This window comes from Ascaphus truei, chromosome 6 (genome assembly GCF_040206685.1).
Source record: "Ascaphus truei isolate aAscTru1 chromosome 6, aAscTru1.hap1, whole genome shotgun sequence".
Taxonomy (NCBI): domain Eukaryota; kingdom Metazoa; phylum Chordata; class Amphibia; order Anura; family Ascaphidae; genus Ascaphus; species Ascaphus truei.
The window spans coordinates 121,487,752-121,508,514 of NC_134488.1; the positions used below are offsets into that span (position 1 = coordinate 121,487,752).

At 48.3% G+C, this 20,763-nt stretch overlaps 2 protein-coding genes across 2 annotated transcripts; both read left to right on the forward strand.

Moving 5' to 3' along the window:
• Positions 1–387: 387 nt before the first annotated feature.
• LOC142498147 (IgGFc-binding protein-like) lies at positions 388–10,206 on the forward strand. The gene is made up of 6 exons (XM_075606655.1): positions 388–532; positions 952–1,005; positions 6,438–6,491; positions 8,297–8,350; positions 8,755–9,981; positions 10,148–10,206. Exons 1-6 carry the CDS (start codon positions 388–390, stop codon positions 10,204–10,206), a joined length of 1,593 nt encoding a protein of 530 aa, XP_075462770.1.
• A 394-nt stretch (positions 10,207–10,600) lies between these two features.
• On the forward strand, positions 10,601–20,709 carry LOC142498148 (IgGFc-binding protein-like). Its single transcript, XM_075606656.1, has 7 exons — positions 10,601–10,628; positions 11,385–11,435; positions 11,857–11,910; positions 16,941–16,994; positions 18,800–18,853; positions 19,258–20,484; positions 20,651–20,709. Exons 1-7 carry the CDS (start codon positions 10,601–10,603, stop codon positions 20,707–20,709), a joined length of 1,527 nt encoding a protein of 508 aa, XP_075462771.1.
• The last annotated feature ends 54 nt before the right edge of the window (positions 20,710–20,763 follow it).

Here is a 20,763-nt window from a genome sequence, read left to right on the forward strand (position 1 = left end):
CAGCAGAGAAACTGTGCGCCGAATATAATGGCGGCGTTTAAAGGTGCGCGTCACATGGGCCATTAGGAAGCCATAACGTTTCCGGCGCGGCTTCCTATTGGCCAGCGTGACAAGGACCGTTAAACTCCTCAGAGATTCCTGCGGCACCTACGGAGGTAAGTATCTCTGGGAACAGTGAGTCTCTGGAGCTGAAATGAATGGTGTTCAGCTCCGGCGACCCCCGGCTTCTATCCTATAACAAAGAAAGAGGGAAAAGATGGGCCGTAGCGCACGGTGTTCTGCTGCTTTAAATAAATATTGTTGAGACCTCGTGCTTGATCAGTGGAAGATGTATAAGACAGAGAGTAGAAAGAGAATGTCTGTATCATCGTCCTTTGTGGCAGCGATATGTTAGTGAGTAAGGGGATAGAGGATAACAAGGTGCGGCATAGGAAATTAATCAATCAGTTCTACCATGTTAACATATTCCCTGATGTTTCAGAAATAATAGTCATTGAAACGTTACCTGGTGGAAATGTTAAGAAGCCAAGTGGTGAGTACGTATGAAATACCTGTTAAGTATAAAACAGCATGGCACTCATCTTATTTCATTTATTCATTTTCTTACACATTTCTCTTATTTATTTAGTCAGAATCCTTAGCTTCTAAACCTGGGGAAAAACAGAAGCAGATTTATCAAAGCAAAAATATCCCAAAGCAGATTAGAAACCTGGTTCCCTGTGTTTGCACTACTGTAGTTGTGGTCCCAATTTGCAGCCGAGAGACGTTTATAAATACCCCCCGTGTCCCATCTTGCATTGCATAACCTCGTGTTGTGTATGAGGGTTCTTAATGTAATTAAATGGTTGGGTGTTATGTACCTTGGAGCTATTTATATATAACGTTTTACCTTGTCAGCTCGATCAGCGATTTTATACAAAGACAAATTATTTCTGTGTTTCTTGCTTTTAGGAGAATGGATCATACATAAGGGGCAACCAACAACAGCACCGAAACCGGAAGAAAGTAAGTATTATAATATAGCTCTTATTCCGTATATACTGTGTGAACTAGATCTAAACCGTGTTTATTAAAAATTGTTGAATTTAAGAGTCTAACAGAGATGTAAAAATCTAAGACAGAAGATATGTAGGAGGCCTGGGAGAGGGGATAGTGAGAAAGTTAGAGCATGAACCATATATCCATCAGCAGATACCATTCTTGTCAGAGCTAGATACTAAATACCAGTTTTTGCCCTATGTACGTTATCTGTGCACTCCCAGTAAAAGTGATACCATAAGCATTATAGCCAATATCTTCCATGAAAAAACAAGTAACATACAGTACCAACAACAGGTAGAAAACCACTCAGTATTATATTACAATGCTATATTCTACATAGTATTGTAATATAATACTGAGTGTTGTTCCTCCATGTCTGCTATATAAACACATCTGTAATGAGATGTTCTGCATGATAACTTCATATATTGATTATGTTGCTTTAAGGCCCTAAAAATAGGACATCCATAACATAACTGGAAACATAGTCAATAGAGGTTATTCATTAAGATGCGATAGTGCCGATCGGCGCACTATGGTACGGAAACTATGGTATGGAAACTCCAATAAAAGACAATGGGGGCTTCTGTGCGATACCCCCTGATCAGCCTTACAGGACCACAGACAGCTTTCTTGGGGCCAAGGACTACAGTTTCCCCTGGGCCCCCCTCCACAACCAACCCACCCCCAGTGTCGATGGCCTTGTGAGGCTTCCCCTCTATCTCACACCCCCATCTCTCCCCTCTCGCACCCACCTCTCTCTCCCACTCCCCCATCCCAGTGTCGTGGCCTTGCGAGACCCTCCCACCCTATATCTCTCCCACCCACCTCTCTCTTCACTACATCTCTCCCACCCACCTCTCTCTTCCCTCCCATGCCTCCAACTCTCTTCCTTTTGCCCCCACCTCTCTCCCATACACATAACACTCCCCCTCCACATCACACACATAATACCCCCTCCTCCACATCACACACATCCCCACCCTGCACATCCACACATCACCCCCTGCACATCACACACATCACCCCCCTGCACATCACACACATCACCCCCCTGCACATCGCACACATCTCCCCCCTCCACATCCACATATCTCCCCTGCATATCACACACACACACACACACACACATCACCCCCTGCACATCACACACACATCACCTCTCCTGCACATCACACACACATCACCCCCCTGCATTACTCCCCCATCACCCCCATACACACATTACTCCCCCCTGCACATTATACACACATCACCCCCCTGCATATCACATCCCCTCCCACCCATGCACATTGCACACCTCCTCCCCCTTCACAACCCCATCCTCTGCACATCCAATCCCTTCCCATGCATGTCACATCTCCTCCCCTGCGCATCACATCCCCCGCGGAGCTTCACCTGCCCTGCACATCACACCCCCCTGCACATCACACCCCCCTGCACATCACACCCCCCTGCACATCACACCCCCCTGCACATCACACCCCCCTGCACATCACATCACCTGCACATCACTTCTCCCCATCACAACCCCTCCCACCCAGCACATCGCATCCCCTGCACATCACACCCCCCCTGCACATCGCATCCCCTGTACATCACATCAACTCCTCTTCACATTACATCTCCCCTGCACATCACCTCCCCTAAACATCACATCACCTCCCCTAAACATCACATCACCTCCCCTAAACATCACATCACCTCCCCATAAATCACATCCCCTGCTACTGCACACCACATCACCCATCTGCACATCACATCACCTCCCCCCTGCACACCACCTCCCCCCCTGCACATCACATCACCTCCCCCCCTGCACACCACATCACCATCTGCACATCACATCACCTCCACCCCTGCACACCACATCACCATCTGCACATCACATCACCTCCCCCCCTGTACACCACATCACCCCCCTGCACATCACATCACCTCCCCCCCTGCACACCACATCACCCCCTGCACATCACATCACCTCCCCCCCTGCACACCACATCACCATCTGCACATCACATCACCTCCCCCCCCTGCACACCACATCACCATCTGCACATCACATCACCTCCCCCCCCTGCACACCACATCACCATCTGCACATCACATCACCTCCCCCCCCTGCACACCACATCACCATCTGCACATCACATCACCTCCCCCCTGTACACCACATCACCCCCCTGCACATCACATCACCTCCCCCCCTGTACACCACATCACCCCCCTGCAAATCACATCACCTCCCCCCCTGTACACCACATCACCCCCCTGCAAATCACATCACCTCCCCCCTGTACACCACATCACCCCCCTGCACATCACATCACCTCCCCCCCTGCACACCACATCACCCCCCTGCACATCACATCACCTCCCCCCCTGCACACCACATCACCCCCCTGCACATCACATCACCTCCCCCCCTGCACACCACATCACCCATCTGCACATCACATCACCTCCCCCCCTGTACACCACATCACCCCCCTGCACATCACATCACCTCCCCCCCTGCACACCACATCACCCCCTGCACATCACATCACCTCCCCCCCTGCACACCACATCACCCATCTGCACATCACATCACCTCCCCCCCCTGCACATCACATCACCCCCCTGCACATCACATCACCTCCCCCCCTGCACACCACATCACCCATCTGCACATCACATCACCTCCCCCCCCTGCACATCACATCACCTCCCCCCCTGCACACCACATCACCCATCTGCAAATCACATCACCTCCCCCCCTGTACACCACATCACCCCCCTGCACATCACATCACCTCCCCCCCTGTACACCACATCACCCCCCTGCAAATCACATCACCTCCCCCCCTGTACACCACATCACCCCCCTGCACATCACATCACCTCCCCCCCTGCACACCACATCACCCCCCTGCACATCACATCACCTCCCCCCCTGCACACCACATCACCCCCCTGCACATCACATCACCTCCCCCCCTGCACACCACATCACCCATCTGCACATCACATCACCTCCCCCCCTGTACACCACATCACCCCCCCTGCACATCACATCACCTCCCCCCCTGCACATCACATCACCTCCCCCCCTGCACACCACATCACCCCCTGCACATCACATCACCTCCCCCCCTGCACACCACATCACCCATCTGCACATCACATCACCTCCCCCCCCTGCACATCACATCACCCCCCTGCACATCACATCACCTCCCCCCCTGCACACCACATCACCCATCTGCACATCACATCACCTCCTCCCCCTGCACATCACATCACCCCCTGCACATCACATCACCTCCCCCCCTGCACACCACATCACCTCCCCCCTGCACATCACATCACCTCCCCCCCTGCACATCACATCACCTCCCCCCCCCTGCACATCACATCACCTCCCCCCTGCACATCACATCACCTCCCCCCCCCTGCACACCACATCACCTCCCCCCCCCTGCACACCACATCACCTCCCCCCCCCTGCACACCACATCACCTCCCCCCTGCACATCACATCACCTCCCCTCCTCCTGAACATCACATCCACTCATCACGCGCGCGCACATTCGGAGCCGCACAGTGCAGCCGCCGAACTTCTTGTGTGGGGGCGGGGCCTACATGGGAGGCTGTAACAGCATCAGAGAGAGGCCTGCTGCGGGGGGGGGGGGGGGGGGGGGGGGGGAATCTGGGGCCTGGCAACCAGACACGTAGATGCCAACCCAGGCCAGAGCTCGGGTCCAACTCCAGCCGCCCAGGTCTCCCGCAGCCTCCGGGCCGGGGACAACTGCCCCAGCTCTTCCCCCTGTTGGCGGCTCTGAGCCCTATTGCAGCTTAATGAATAACGCCCGCTAAGTAATACTTCAGTCCTGGTTCACTGTAGCAATACAAGGCAATCATTTCTAAGTGGTGCTAATACACGGGGCATCTTATTGCTCGTTGAAGTGATTTAGCTGGAAGGTAGCACCGCTTAGTACATCTGGACCAAACTTTATAAAATCCTGCCAATATTATTTATTTATTTATAAAATGTTTTACCAGGAAGTAATACATTGAGAGTTACCTCTCGTTTTCAAGTATGTCCTGGGCACAGAGTAAAACAAAATAATACATGGTTACAAGTACAGTTACATAAATGAACAAGGTATACATTATATACAAGACATTGCGTGCACAGTTAAAGAAAATATATATTATGAGCGTATGAAACAGTTACAAACCAGGTTAAAGTGTGAGACAGCCTTAGATTTGAAAGAACTTACGCTGGTGGTGGATATATGAGTCTCTGTAGGTTGTTCCAGTTTTGGGGTGCACGGAAGGAGAAGGAGGAACGTCTGGATACTTTGTTGAGCCTTGGGACCATGAATAGTCTTTTGGAGTCTGATCTCAGGTGATAGGTGCTGCATGTGGTAGGGGTGAGGAGCTTGTTCAGGTAGCTGGGTAGCTTGCCCAGAAAGTATTTGAGGGTGAGACAGGAAAGGTGAACTTTGCGCCTAGACTCTAGTGATGACCAATCTAGTTCTTTGAGCATTTCGCAGTGATGTGTGTTGTAGTTGCATTGGAGAACAAAATGACAAATTGAATTGTAGAGGGTGTCAAGTTTGCTAAGGTGGGTTTGAGGAGCCGAGCCATATACTATGTCTCCATAGTCAATAATTGGCATTAGCATCTGCTGTGCAATACGCTTTCTGACCAGGAGACTTAGGGAGGATTTGTTCCTGTAAAGTACCCCTAGTTTGGCATAGGTCTTGGTTGTCAGGGTATCAATGTCCATCCCGAATGTTAAGTGGGAGTCACACCATAAGCCCAGGTATTTAAAACTAGGGACAGGTGTTAGGGTGGTGTTAGCGTTGGTTCTAATCAGGAGCTCAGTCACTGGAAGCTTTACAAATTTAGTCTTGGTCCCAAATACCATTGTTACAGTCTTGTCAGTGTTTAAAAACAGTTTGTTTTGGGAAATCCAGTTTTCGAAAATAAGCAGGATAAGCAGGGAATGCTACGCCTTTCACATGTGATAAATGACAACTGATTAATATTTTACCTACAACAGCCTTAATTGCCAGTCATTAATGGCACATTTAGCATTTTCTTGTCTTTTCCCATGTGTTGTTGAAACTCTGATGTAGCCCCACTAATATACCCCATAACCAAGGCAAACTGTGGGGAACACCAGCAATAGCTCACAATGAAGTCATCGTGTTCAGTACCAACACACAGATGTTTTTGCTGTTGCTCTGTGGAAAGTTAGTGTGTATACAACTGTACCCACCTGTGATCTAAATCAGCAGAACAATATAGCAATTTGATAGTGAGCAAGGGGATAGCAGATAACAAGGCATATGAAATAAGAGTCCATCAGTTCTACCATTTTAACATATTCCTTCATATTTCAGAAATAATTGTCATTGAAACAACGTTACCTGGTGGAAAAAATAAGAAGCCAAATGGTGAGTATGTTTGAAATATCTGTATCGCGTACCCTGCAAATCACACACATCACACACATATAAATCCCCCTGCACATCACACACATTACTCCCCCCTGCACATCACACACATATAAATCCCCCTGCACGTCACACACATTACTCCCCCTTGCACATCACACATACATCACCCCCTGCTCATCACATCCCGTCCCACCCCTGTATATCACACACCTCTCCCCTGCACATCACACACATCACCAACCCCCCTTCACACCCCCCGACCCTGCACATCAAAACCCCTCCCACCCAGCACATCGCATCCCATCCCCTGCAAACCACATCCCCTGCCCCTCCCCATAACATCACATCCCCTGCCACTGCACTACATCACCTCCCCCCTGCACATCACATCACATCCCCCCTGCACATCACATCACCTCCCCTCTGCACAACACATCACCCCTGCACATCACATCACCTCCCCACTGCACATCACATCACATCACCTCCCCCCTGCACATCACCTCCCCCCTGCACATCACATCACCTCCCCCCTGCACATCACCTCCCCCCTGCAAATCACATCACCTCCCCCCTGCACATCACCTCCCCCCTGCACATCACCTCCCCCCTGCACATCACCTCCCCCCTGCACATCACCTCCCCCCTGCACATCACATCACCTCCCCCCTGCACATCACCTCCCCCCTGCACATCACCTCCCCCCTGCACATCACATCACCCCTGCACATCACATCACCTCCCCCCTGCACATCACCTCCCCCTGCACATCACATCACCTCCCCCCTGCACATCACCTCCCCCCTGCACATCACCTCCCCCTGCACATCACATCACCTCCCCCCTGCACATCACCTCCCCCCTACACATCACCTCCCCCCTACACATCACCTCCCCCCCTGCACATCACATCACCTCCCCTCCTCCTGAACATCACATCCACTCATCACGCGCGCGCACATTCGGAGCCGCGCAGTGCAGCCGCCGAACTTCTTGTGCGGGGGCGGGGCTACATGGGAGGCTGTAACAGCATCAGAGAGAGGTCTGCTGCAGGGGGAGGGGGGGGGGGGAATCTGGGGCCTGGCAACTGGACACGTAGATGCCAACCCAGGCCAGAGGTCGGGTCCAACTCCAGCCGCCCAGGTCTCCCGCAGCCTCCGGGCCCAAGACAACTGTCCCAGCTCTTCCCCCTGTTGGCGGCTCTGAGCCCTATTGCAGCTTAATGAATAACGCCCGCTAAGTAATACTTCATTCCTGGTTCACTGTAGCAATACAAGGCAATCATTTCTAAGTGGTGCTAATACACGGGGCATCTTATTGCTCGTTGAAGTGATTTAGCTGGAAGGTAGCACCGCTTAGTACATCTGGACCAAACTTTATAAAAGCCTGCCAATAAGCAGGACATGCTACGCCTTTCACATGTGATAAATGACAATTGATACATATCTTTTCTATAATAGCCTTAATTGCCGGTCATTAATGGCACATTTAGCATTTTCTTGTATTTTCCCTTCAGCTGTGGAACTGTGTTGTAGCCCCACTAATATTCCCCATAACCAAGGCAAACTGTGGGGAACACCAGCAATAGCTCACAATGAAGTCATCATGTTCAGTACCAACACACAGATGTTTTTGCTGTTGCTCTGTGGAAAGTTAGTGTGTATACAACTGTACCCACCTGTGATCTAAATCAGCAGAACAATATAGCAATGTGATAGTGAGCAAGGGGATAGCAGATAACAAGGCATATGAAATAAGAGTCCATCAGTACTACCATTTTAACATATTCCTTCATGTTTCAGAAATAATAATCTCTGAAACAACGTTACCTGGTGGAAAAAATAAGAAGCCAAGTGGTGAGTACGTATGAAATATCTGTTAAGTATAAAACAGCATGGCACTCATCTTATTTCATTTATCCATTTTCTTACACATTTCTCTTATTTATTTAGTCAGAATCCTTAGCTTCTAAACCTGGGGAAAAACAGAAGCAGATTTATCAAAGCAAAAAAATCCCAAAGCAGATTAGAAACCTGGTTCCCTGTGTTTACACTACTGTAATTGTGGCCCCAATTTGCAGCCGAGAGACTTTTATAAATAACCCCCCGTGTCCCATCTTGCATTGCATAAACTCTTCTTGTGTATGAGGGTTCTTAATGTAATTAAATGGTTGGTGTTATGTACCTTGGAGCTATTTATATCTAACATTTTACTTAACAGAGGATGATGAAATTCTCATGCTGACTGTATTCTTTTTCAGGGCCTGGAGCAGTGACTCCCATGGGCAAAGAGTTTATCACAGTGTTTATGCAGAATCACAACCCCAAGGAGACTCCTCAACTGGAGCTTCTGGTTACCGGCTCCTCACCATCCACCTCGGTCTCTGTCACCATTAACAAATCTAACTTTAAGAAACACGTAAAGGTTGGGAAAGGGGAAACAGTGACAATTCCTATTGCAGAACCTGTAGAGATGCACGGGACTGGCAAATTTCCGCATTCCGTGGTGATTAAAGCTGATGCTGACATTGCAGTGGTTTCGCGTAACTATAAATATGCCAGTGCTGATACAAGTTTACTTTACCCAGTGCATCAGTTGGGAGTTCAGTATTATATAATTACCCCTCCGTGGGGACCTGAGTCCACATACAAAGAGTTCTCTGTGGTCACATACGATAAGAGCACAACTGTTGATGTCTACCTAAAAGGAGCTGTAAATTTCCAAGGAAAGGTTTACCCAAAGGGTAGCAAGCTAACACTGACCCTTGAACCATTCCAAGCTGTCCAGTTTCAGAGCCCAGATGACCTTTCAGGCACTAAGGTGATTTCTCGACACCCTGTAGCAGTCCTGAGTGGGCACACCTGCTCTAAAAAGAATGGAGAATGTGACCACGTCTATGAACAGCTCTTACCTGTTGACAGCTGGGGAACCACATTCTTTGTGCCGCCCTTGTCCTTCCAGCCTAAGTCTGATGTTGTATTTGTTGTGGCTTCCAAAAACACACGCATTGATCACCAATCTGGGACAGAAAAAAGAACCAAAAATGTGAAAGCTGGAGAAGTGATCCAGATTGAAATTAAACAAACATCACCTCTATCCATCCACGCAAGTGACAAGATTCAGGTCATGTTTTATGGCACTGGTGGGACATTCAAAGATAAATCCTTTGACCCTTTCCTTACCAACGTACCTGACATTGAACAATTTTGTTTCACTTATGAACTTACTGGACAAGCCAAGTTTGAAACCAATCTGGCTATTATTTTAACCAAGACTTTGGCGGCACCAGGAATCACTTTTGATGGGAAAGCTCCAGGAGAAATTAAGTGGAAGGTATTCCCTGGATCAGAGTACTCTTGGGGAGAATATAGCTATGGTGGTGGCTTCAGCATCCACAAGATGCAGCACCTTACAGTACCGTTTGGACTTCTGAGCATTGGCTACTCTGAGCGCATTGGCTATGGATCTGTGGCACCTTGCATCAATGGTAAATTATCTGACTTTCTACCGTATTCATTTTCTTTTAGAATAACTCTGTTTTAATTTCTACCATTTTATTTCTATACAACTTTGTTGGCACCATTTTAAGAGTAAGACTTTGAGTTGGAATTTTAAAAATGTCATTTTATGAGTCTAATCCTTTTTTTTATTAGGTCCTAGAGCTCTGGGTTCATGGATAAATGGTAAGTCAAAATTGCACATGGTCCTTTGAGATGAGTGAATATGTGGAAGAATGTCCTGCGAGGAGAGATGTTGAGAAACGTGTAGTGGAAAATCCATCCAGTTTCTAACATTAATGAGTTTGCGCATCTATGTATAATGCAGAATTCCTCATTACTTGCAACCAACGCTATTGGCCATGTGGACATGATGAACAATTAAATGTTTTTTTTTAACTGCTTAAGCATTCCCACTAAATCCTATGTAAATCCCATAGTTATATGATGTGATACATTACCATATGTTGTTATAGCATAGCAAGTATTTAATAACATCAACAATTAGACATATCCTTCATGACACTGAACCTTGTCATCTCGATCAGCGGTTTTATATAAGACAAATTATTACTGGGTTTCTTGCTTTTAGGAAAATGGATCATTCAAATGGGGCAACCATTGCAACCGAAAGAAAGTAAGTATTATAGTATATGTCTTATTCCGTATATACTGTGTGAACTAGATCTAAACTGTGTGCTTTTTTTAAAGTTTGTTGAATTTTAAGAGTTTAACAGAGAAGTAAAAATCTAAGACAGAAGATATGCAGGAGGCCTGGGAGAGGGGATGGATGATAAACAGACCGGGCAATAAATGGATGATGTATTAGGGGAGCTAAACCCCTTTAATATCAGCTCCGGGGGCCCCCGCAACCATAAACACTTACCTCTGCAGCAGTGCAGGTATCTATGCAGCAGAGAAACTGTGTGCCGAATATAATGGCGGCGTTTAAAGGTGCGCGTCACATGGGCCATTAGGAAGCCATAATGTTTCCGGCGCGGCTTCCTATTGGCCAGCGTGACCAGGACCGTTAAACTCCTCAGCGATACCTGCGGCACCTACGGAGGTAAGTATCTCTGGGAACAGTGAGTTTCTGGAGCTGAAATGAATGGTGTTCAGCTCCGGCGACCCCCGGCTTCTATCCTATAACAAAGAAAGAGGGGAAAAGATGGGCCGTAGCGCACGGTGTTTTGCTGCTTTAAATAAATATTGTTGAGACATCGTGCTTGATCAGTGGAAGATGTATAAGACAGAGAGTAGAAAGAGAATGTCTGTATCATCGTCCTTTGTGGCAGCGATATGTTAGTGAGTAAGGGGATAGGGGATAACAAGGTGCGGCATAGGAAATGAATCAATCAGTTCTAACATGTTAACATATTCCCTGATGTTTCAGAAATAATAGTCATTGAAACGTTACCTGGTGGAAATGTTAAGAAGCCAAGTGGTGAGTACGTATGAAATACCTGTTAAGTATAAAACAGCATGGCACTCATCTTATTTCATTTATCCATTTTCTTACACATTTCTCTTATTTATTTAGTCAGAATCATTAGCTTCTAAACCTGGGGAAAAACAGAAGCAGATTTATCAAAGCAAAAATATCCCAAAGCAGATTAGAAACCTGGTTCCCTGTGTTTACACTACTGTAATTGTGGCCCCAATTTGCAGCTGAGAGACGTTTATAAATAACCCCCCCGTGTCCCATCTTGCATTGCATAACCTCGTGTTGTGTATGAGGGTTCTTAATGTAATTAAATGGTTGGGTGTTATGTACCTTGGAGCTATTTATATCTAACGTTTTACCTTGTCAGCTCGATCAGCGATTTTATACAAAGACAAATAATTTCTGTGTTTCTTGCTTTTAGGAGAATGGATCATACATAAGGGGCAACCAACAACTGCACCGAAACCGAATGAAAGTAAGTATTATAATATAGCTCTTATTCCGTATATACTGTGTGAACTAGATCTAAACCGTGTTTATTAAAAATTGTTGAATTTTAAGAGTTTAACAGAAATGTAAAAATCTAAGACAGAAGATATGTAGGAGGCCTGGGAGAGGGGATGGTGAGAAAGTTAGAGCATGAACCATATATCCATCAGCAGATACCATTCTTGTCAGAGTTAGATACTAAATACCAGTTTTTGCCCTATGTACGTTATCTGTGCACTCCCAGTAAAAGTGATACCATAAGCATTATAGCCAATGTCTTCCATGAAAAAACAAGTAACATACAGTACCAACAACAGGTAGAAAACCACTCAGTATTATATTACAATGCTATATTCTACATAGTATTGTAATATAATACTGAGTGTTGTTCTACCATGTCTGCTATATAAACACATCTGTAATGAGATGTTCTGCATGATAACTTCCTATATTGATTATGTTGGTTTAAAAAAAAAATAGGACATCCATAACATAATTGGAAAACATAGTCAATAGAGGTTATTCATTAAGATGCGATAGTGCCGATCGGTGCACTATGGTACGGAAACTATGGTATGGAAACTCCAATAAAAGACAATGGGGGCTTCTGTGCGATACCCCCTGATCAGCCTTACAGGACCACAGACAGCTTTCTTGGGGCCAAGGACTACAGTTTCCCCTGGGCCCCCCTCCACAACCAACCCACCCCCAGTGTCGATGGCCTTGTGAGGCTTCCCCTCTATCTCACACTCCCCTCTCGCACCCACCTCTCTCTCCCACTCCCCCATCCCAGTGTCGTGGCCTTGCGAGACCCTCCCACCCTATATCTCTCCCACCCACCTCTCTCTTCACTACATCTCTCCCACCCACCTCTCTCTTCCCTCCCATGCCTCCAACTCTCTTCCTTTTGCCCCCACCTCTCTCCCATACACATAACACTCCCCCTCCACATCACACACATAATACCCCCTCCTCCACATCACACACATCCCCACCCTGCACATCCACACATCACCCCCTGCACATCACACACATCACCCCCCTGCACATCACACACATCACCCCCCTGCACATCGCACACATCTCCCCCCTCCACATCCACATATCTCCCCTGCATATCACACACATGCCCCCTGCACATCCACACACACACACACACACACACACACACACACACACACACACACACATCACCCCCTGCACATCACACACACATCACCTCTCCTGCACATCACACACACATCACCCCCCTGCATTACTCCCCCATCACCCCCATACACACATTACTCCCCCCTGCACATTATACACACATCACCCCCCTGCATATCACATCCCCTCCCACCCATGCACATTGCACACCTCCTCCCCCTTCACAACCCCATCCTCTGCACATCCAATCCCTTCCCATGCATGTCACATCTCCTCCCCTGCGCATCACATCCCCCGCGGAGCTTCACCTGCCCTGCACATCACACCCCCCTGCACATCACACCCCCCTGCACATCACACCCCCCTGCACATCACACCCCCCTGCACATCACACCCCCCTGCACATCACACCCCCCTGCACATCACACCCCCCTGCACATCACACCCCCCTGCACATCACATCACCTGCACATCACATCACCTGCACATCACTTCTCCCCATCACAACCCCTCCCACCCAGCACATCGCATCCCCTGCACATCACACCCCCCCTGCACATCGCATCCCCTGCACATCACATCAACTCCTCTTCACATTACATCCCCTCTGCACATCACACCCCCCCTGCACATCGCATCCCCTGTACATCACATCAACTCCTCTTCACATTACATCTCCCCTGCACATCACCTCCCCTAAACATCACATCACCTCCCCTAAACATCACATCACCTCCCCTAAACATCACATCACCTCCCCATAAATCACATCCCCTGCTACTGCACACCACATCACCCATCTGCACATCACATCACCTCCCCCCCTGCACACCACCTCCCCCCCTGCACACCACATCACCTCCCCCCCTGCACACCACCTCCCCCCCTGCACACCACATCACCCATCTGCACATCACACCACCTCCCCCCCTGCACACCACATCACCATCTGCACATCACATCACCTCCACCCCTGCACACCACATCACCATCTGCACATCACATCACCTCCCCCCCTGTACACCACATCACCCCCCTGCACATCACATCACCTCCCCCCCTGCACACCACATCACCCCCTGCACATCACATCACCTCCCCCCCTGCACACCACATCACCATCTGCACATCACATCACCTCCCCCCCCTGCACACCACATCACCATCTGCACATCACATCACCTCCACCCCTGCACACCACATCACCATCTGCACATCACATCACCTCCCCCCCTGTACACCACATCACCCCCCTGCACATCACATCACCTCCCCCCCTGTACACCACATCACCCCCCTGCAAATCACATCACCTCCCCCCCTGTACACCACATCACCCCCCTGCACATCACATCACCTCCCCCCCTGCACACCACATCACCCCCCTGCACATCACATCACCTCCCCCCCTGCACACCACATCACCCCCCTGCACATCACATCACCTCCCCCCCTGCACACCACATCACCCATCTGCACATCACATCACCTCCCCCCCTGTACACCACATCACCCCCCTGCACATCACATCACCTCCCCCCCTGCACACCACATCACCCCCTGCACATCACATCACCTCCCCCCCTGCACACCACATCACCCATCTGCACATCACATCACCTCCCCCCCCTGCACATCACATCACCCCCCTGCACATCACATCACCTCCCCCCCTGCACACCACATCACCCATCTGCACATCACATCACCTCCTCCCCCTGCACATCACATCACCCCCTGCACATCACATCACCTCCCCCCCTGCACACCACATCACCTCCCCCCTGCACATCACATCACCTCCCCCCCTGCACATCACATCACCTCCCCCCCCTGCACATCACATCACCTCCCCCCTGCACATCACATCACCTCCCACCCCCTGCACACCACATCACCTCCCCCCCCCTGCACACCACATCACCTCCCCCCCCCTGCACACCACATCACCTCCCCCCCCCTGCACACCACATCACCTCCCCCCCCCTGCACATCACATCACCTCCCCTCCTCCTGAACATCACATCCACTCATCACGCGCGCGCACATTCGGAGCCGCACAGTGCAGCCGCCGAACTTCTTGTGTGGGGGCGGGGCCTACATGGGAGGCTGTAACAGCATCAGAGAGAGGCCTGCTGCGGGGGGGGGGGGGGGGGGGGAATCTGGGGCCTGGCAACCAGACACGTAGATGCCAACCCAGGCCAGAGCTCGGGTCCAACTCCAGCCGCCCAGGTCTCCCGCAGCCTCCGGGCCGGGGACAACTGCCCCAGCTCTTCCCCCTGTTGGCGGCTCTGAGCCCTATTGCAGCTTAATGAATAACGCCCGCTAAGTAATACTTCAGTCCTGGTTCACTGTAGCAATACAAGGCAATCATTTCTAAGTGGTGCTAATACACGGGGCATCTTATTGCTCGTTGAAGTGATTTAGCTGGAAGGTAGCACCGCTTAGTACATCTGGACCAAACTTTATAAAATCCTGCCAATATTATTTATTTATTTATAAAATGTTTTACCAGGAAGTAATACATTGAGAGTTACCTCTCGTTTTCAAGTATGTCCTGGGCACAGAGTAAAACAAAATAATACATGGTTACAAGTACAGTTACATAAATGAACAAGGTATACATTATATACAAGACATTGCGTGCACAGTTAAAGAAAATATATATTATGAGCGTATGAAACAGTTACAAACCAGGTTAAAGTGTGAGACAGCCTTAGATTTGAAAGAACTTACGCTGGTGGTGGATATATGAGTCTCTGTAGGTTGTTCCAGTTTTGGGGTGCACGGAAGGAGAAGGAGGAACGTCTGGATACTTTGTTGAGCCTTGGGACCATGAATAGTCTTTTGGAGTCTGATCTCAGGTGATAGGTGCTGCATGTGGTAGGGGTGAGGAGCTTGTTCAGGTAGCTGGGTAGCTTGCCCAGAAAGTATTTGAGGGTGAGACAGGAAAGGTGAACTTTGCGCCTAGACTCTAGTGATGACCAATCTAGTTCTTTGAGCATTTCGCAGTGATGTGTGTTGTAGTTGCATTGGAGAACAAAATGACAAATTGAATTGTAGAGGGTGTCAAGTTTGCTAAGGTGGGTTTGAGGAGCCGAGCCATATACTATGTCTCCATAGTCAATAATTGGCATTAGCATCTGCTGTGCAATACGCTTTCTGACCAGGAGACTTAGGGAGGATTTGTTCCTGTAAAGTACCCCTAGTTTGGCATAGGTCTTGGTTGTCAGGGTATCAATGTGCATCCCGAATGTTAAGTGGGAGTCACACCATAAGCCCAGGTATTTAAAACTAGGGACAGGTGTTAGGGTGATGTTAGCGTTGGTTCTAATCAGGAGCTCAGTCACTGGAAGCTTTACAAATTTAGTCTTGGTCCCAAATACCATTGTTACAGTCTTGTCAGTGTTTAAAAACAGTTTGTTTTGGGAAATCCAGTTTTCGAAAATAAGCAGGATAAGCAGGGAATGCTACGCCTTTCACATGTGATAAATGACAACTGATTAATATTTTACCTACAACAGCCTTAATTGCCAGTCATTAATGGCACATTTAGCATTTTCTTGTCTTTTCCCATGTGTTGTTGAAACTCTGATGTAGCCCCACTAATATACCCCATAACCAAGGCAAACTGTGGGGAACACCAGCAATAGCTCACAATGAAGTCATCGTGTTCAGTACCAACACACAGATGTTTTTGCTGTTGCTCTGTGGAAAGTTAGTGTGTATACAACTGTACCCACCTGTGATCTAAATCAGCAGAACAATATAGCAATGTGATAGTGAGCAAGGGGATAGCAGATAACAAGGCATATGAAATACGAGTCCATCAGTTCTACCATTTTAACATATTCCTTCATATTTCAGAAATAATTGTCATTGAAACAACGTTACCTGGTGGAAAAAATAAGAAGCCAAATGGTGAGTATGTTTGAAATATCTGTATCGCGTACCCTGCAAATCACACACATCACACACATATAAATCCCCCTGCACATCACACACATTACTCCCCCCTGCACATCACACACATATAAATCCCCCTGCACGTCACACACATTACTCCCCCTTGCACATCACACATACATCACCCCCTGCTCATCACATCCCGTCCCACCCCTGTATATCACACACCTCTCCCCTGCACATCACACACATCACCAACCCCCCTTCACACCCCCCGACCCTGCACATCAAAACCCCTCCCACCCAGCACATCGCATCCCATCCCCTGCAAACCACATCCCCTGCCCCTCCCCATAACATCACATCCCCTGCCACTGCACTACATCACCTCCCCCCTGCACATCACATCACATCCCCCCTGCACATCACATCACCTCCCCTCTGCACAACACATCACCCCTGCACATCACATCACCTCCCCACTGCACATCACATCACATCACCCCCCCCCTGCACATCACCTCCCCCCTGCACATCACATCACCTCCCCCCTGCACATCACCTCCCCCCTGCAAATCACATCACCTCCCCCCTGCACATCACCTCCCCCCTGCACATCACCTCCCCCCTGCACATCACCTCCCCCCTGCACATCACCTCCCCCCTGCACATCACATCACCTCCCCCCTGCACATCACCTCCCCCCTGCACATCACCTCCCCCCTGCACATCACATCACCCCTGCACATCACATCACCTCCCCCCTGCACATCACCTCCCCCTGCACATCACATCACCTCCCCCCTGCACATCACCTCCCCCCTGCACATCACCTCCCCCTGCACATCACATCACCTCCCCCCTGCACATCACCTCCCCCCTACACATCACCTCCCCCCTACACATCACCTCCCCCCCTGCACATCACATCACCTCCCCTCCTCCTGAACATCACATCCACTCATCACGCGCGCGCACATTCGGAGCCGCGCAGTGCAGCCGCCGAACTTCTTGTGCGGGGGCGGGGCTACATGGGAGGCTGTAACAGCATCAGAGAGAGGTCTGCTGCAGGGGGAGGGGGGGGGGGGAATCTGGGGCCTGGCAACTGGACACGTAGATGCCAACCCAGGCCAGAGGTCGGGTCCAACTCCAGCCGCCCAGGTCTCCCGCAGCCTCCGGGCCCAAGACAACTGTCCCAGCTCTTCCCCCTGTTGGCGGCTCTGAGCCCTATTGCAGCTTAATGAATAACGCCCGCTAAGTAATACTTCAGTCCTGGTTCACTGTAGCAATACAAGGCAATCATTTCTAAGTGGTGCTAATACACGGGGCATCTTATTGCTCGTTGAAGTGATTTAGCTGGAAGGTAGCACCGCTTAGTACATCTGGACCAAACTTTATAAAAGCCTGCCAATAAGCAGGACATGCTACGCCTTTCACATGTGATAAATGACAATTGATACATATCTTTTCTATAACAGCCTTAATTGCCGGTCATTAATGGCACATTTAGCATTTTCTTGTATTTTCCCTTCAGCTGTGGAACTGTGTTGTAGCCCCACTAATATTCCCCATAACCAAGGCAAACTGTGGGGAACACCAGCAATAGCTCACAATGAAGTCATCATGTTCAGTACCAACACATAGATGTTTTTGCTGTTGCTCTGTGGAAAGTTAGTGTGTATACAACTGTACCCACCTGTGATCTAAATCAGCAGAACAATATAGCAATGTGATAGTGAGCAAGGGGATAGCAGATAACAAGGCATATGAAATAAGAGTCCATCAGTACTACCATTTTAACATATTCCTTCATGTTTCAGAAATAATAATCTCTGAAACAACGTTACCTGGTGGAAAAAATAAGAAGCCAAGTGGTGAGTACGTATGAAATATCTGTTAAGTATAAAACAGCATGGCACTCATCTTATTTCATTTATCCATTTTCTTACACATTTCTCTTATTTATTTAGTCAGAATCCTTAGCTTCTAAACCTGGGGAAAAACAGAAGCAGATTTATCAAAGCAAAAATATCCCAAAGCAGATTAGAAACCTGGTTCCCTGTGTTTACACTACTGTAATTGTGGCCCCAATTTGCAGCCGAGAGACTTTTATAAATAACCCCCCGTGTCCCATCTTGCATTGCATAAACTCTTCTTGTGTATGAGGGTTCTTAATGTAATTAAATGGTTGGTGTTATGTACCTTGGAGCTATTTATATCTAACATTTTACTTAACAGAGAATGATGAAATTCTCATGCTGACTGTATTCTTTTTCAGGGCCTGGAGCAGTGACTCCCATGGGCAAAGAGTTTATCACAGTGTTTATGCAGAATCACAACCCCAAGGAGACTCCTCAACTGGAGCTTCTGGTTACCGGCTCCTCACCATCTACCTCGGTCTCTGTCACCATTAACAAATCTAACTTTAAGAAACACCTAAAGGTTGGGAAAGGGGAAACAGTGACAATTCCTATTGCAGAACCTGTAGAGATGCACGGGACTGGCAAATTTCCGCATTCCGTGGTGATTAAAGCTGATGCTGACATTGCAGTGGTTTCGCGTAACTATAAATATGCCAGTGCTGATACAAGTTTACTTTACCCAGTGCATCAGTTGGGAGTTCAGTATTATATAATTACCCCTCCGTGGGGACCTGAGTCCACATACAAAGAGTTCTCTGTGGTCACATACGATAAGAGCACAACTGTTGATGTCTACCTAAAAGGAGCTGTAAATTTCCAAGGAAAGGTTTACCCAAAGGGTAGCAAGCTAACACTGACCCTTGAACCATTCCAAGCTGTCCAGTTTCAGAGCCCAGATGACCTTTCAGGCACTAAGGTGATTTCTCGACACCCTGTAGCAGTCCTGAGTGGGCACACCTGCTCTAAAAAGAATGGAGAATGTGACCACGTCTATGAACAGCTCTTACCTGTTGACAGCTGGGGAACCACATTCTTTGTGCCGCCCTTGTCCTTCCAGCCTAAGTCTGATGTTGTATTTGTTGTGGCTTCCAAAAACACACGCATTGATCACCAATCTGGGACAGAAAAAAGAACCAAAAATGTGAAAGCTGGAGAAGTGATCCAGATTGAAATTAAACAAACATCACCTCTATCCATCCACGCAAGTGACAAGATTCAGGTCATGTTTTATGGCACTGGTGGGACATTCAAAGATAAATCCTTTGACCCTTTCCTTACCAACGTACCTGACATTGAACAATTTTGTTTCACTTATGAACTTACTGGACAAGCCAAGTTTGAAACCAATCTGGCTATTATTTTAACCAAGACTTTGGCGGCACCAGGAATCACTTTTGATGGGAAAGCTCCAGGAGAAATTAAGTGGAAGGTATTCCCTGGATCAGAGTACTCTTGGGGAGAATATAGCTATGGTGGTGGCTTCAGCATCCACAAGATGCAGCACCTTACAGTACCGTTTGGACTTCTGAGCATTGGCTACTCTGAGCGCATTGGCTATGGATCTGTGGCACCTTGCATCAATGGTAAATTATCTGACTTTCTACCGTATTCATTTTCTTTTCCAATAACTCTGTTTTAATTTCTACCATTTTATTTCTATACAACTTTGTTGGCACCATTTTAAGAGTAAGACTTTGAGTTGGAATTTTAAAAATGTCATTTTATGAGTCTAATCCTTTTTTTTATTAGGTCCTAGAGCTCTGGGTTCATGGATAAATGGTAAGTCAAAATTGCACATGGTCCTTTGAGATGAGTGAATATGTGGAAGAATGTCCTGGGAGGAGAGATGTTGAGAAACGTGT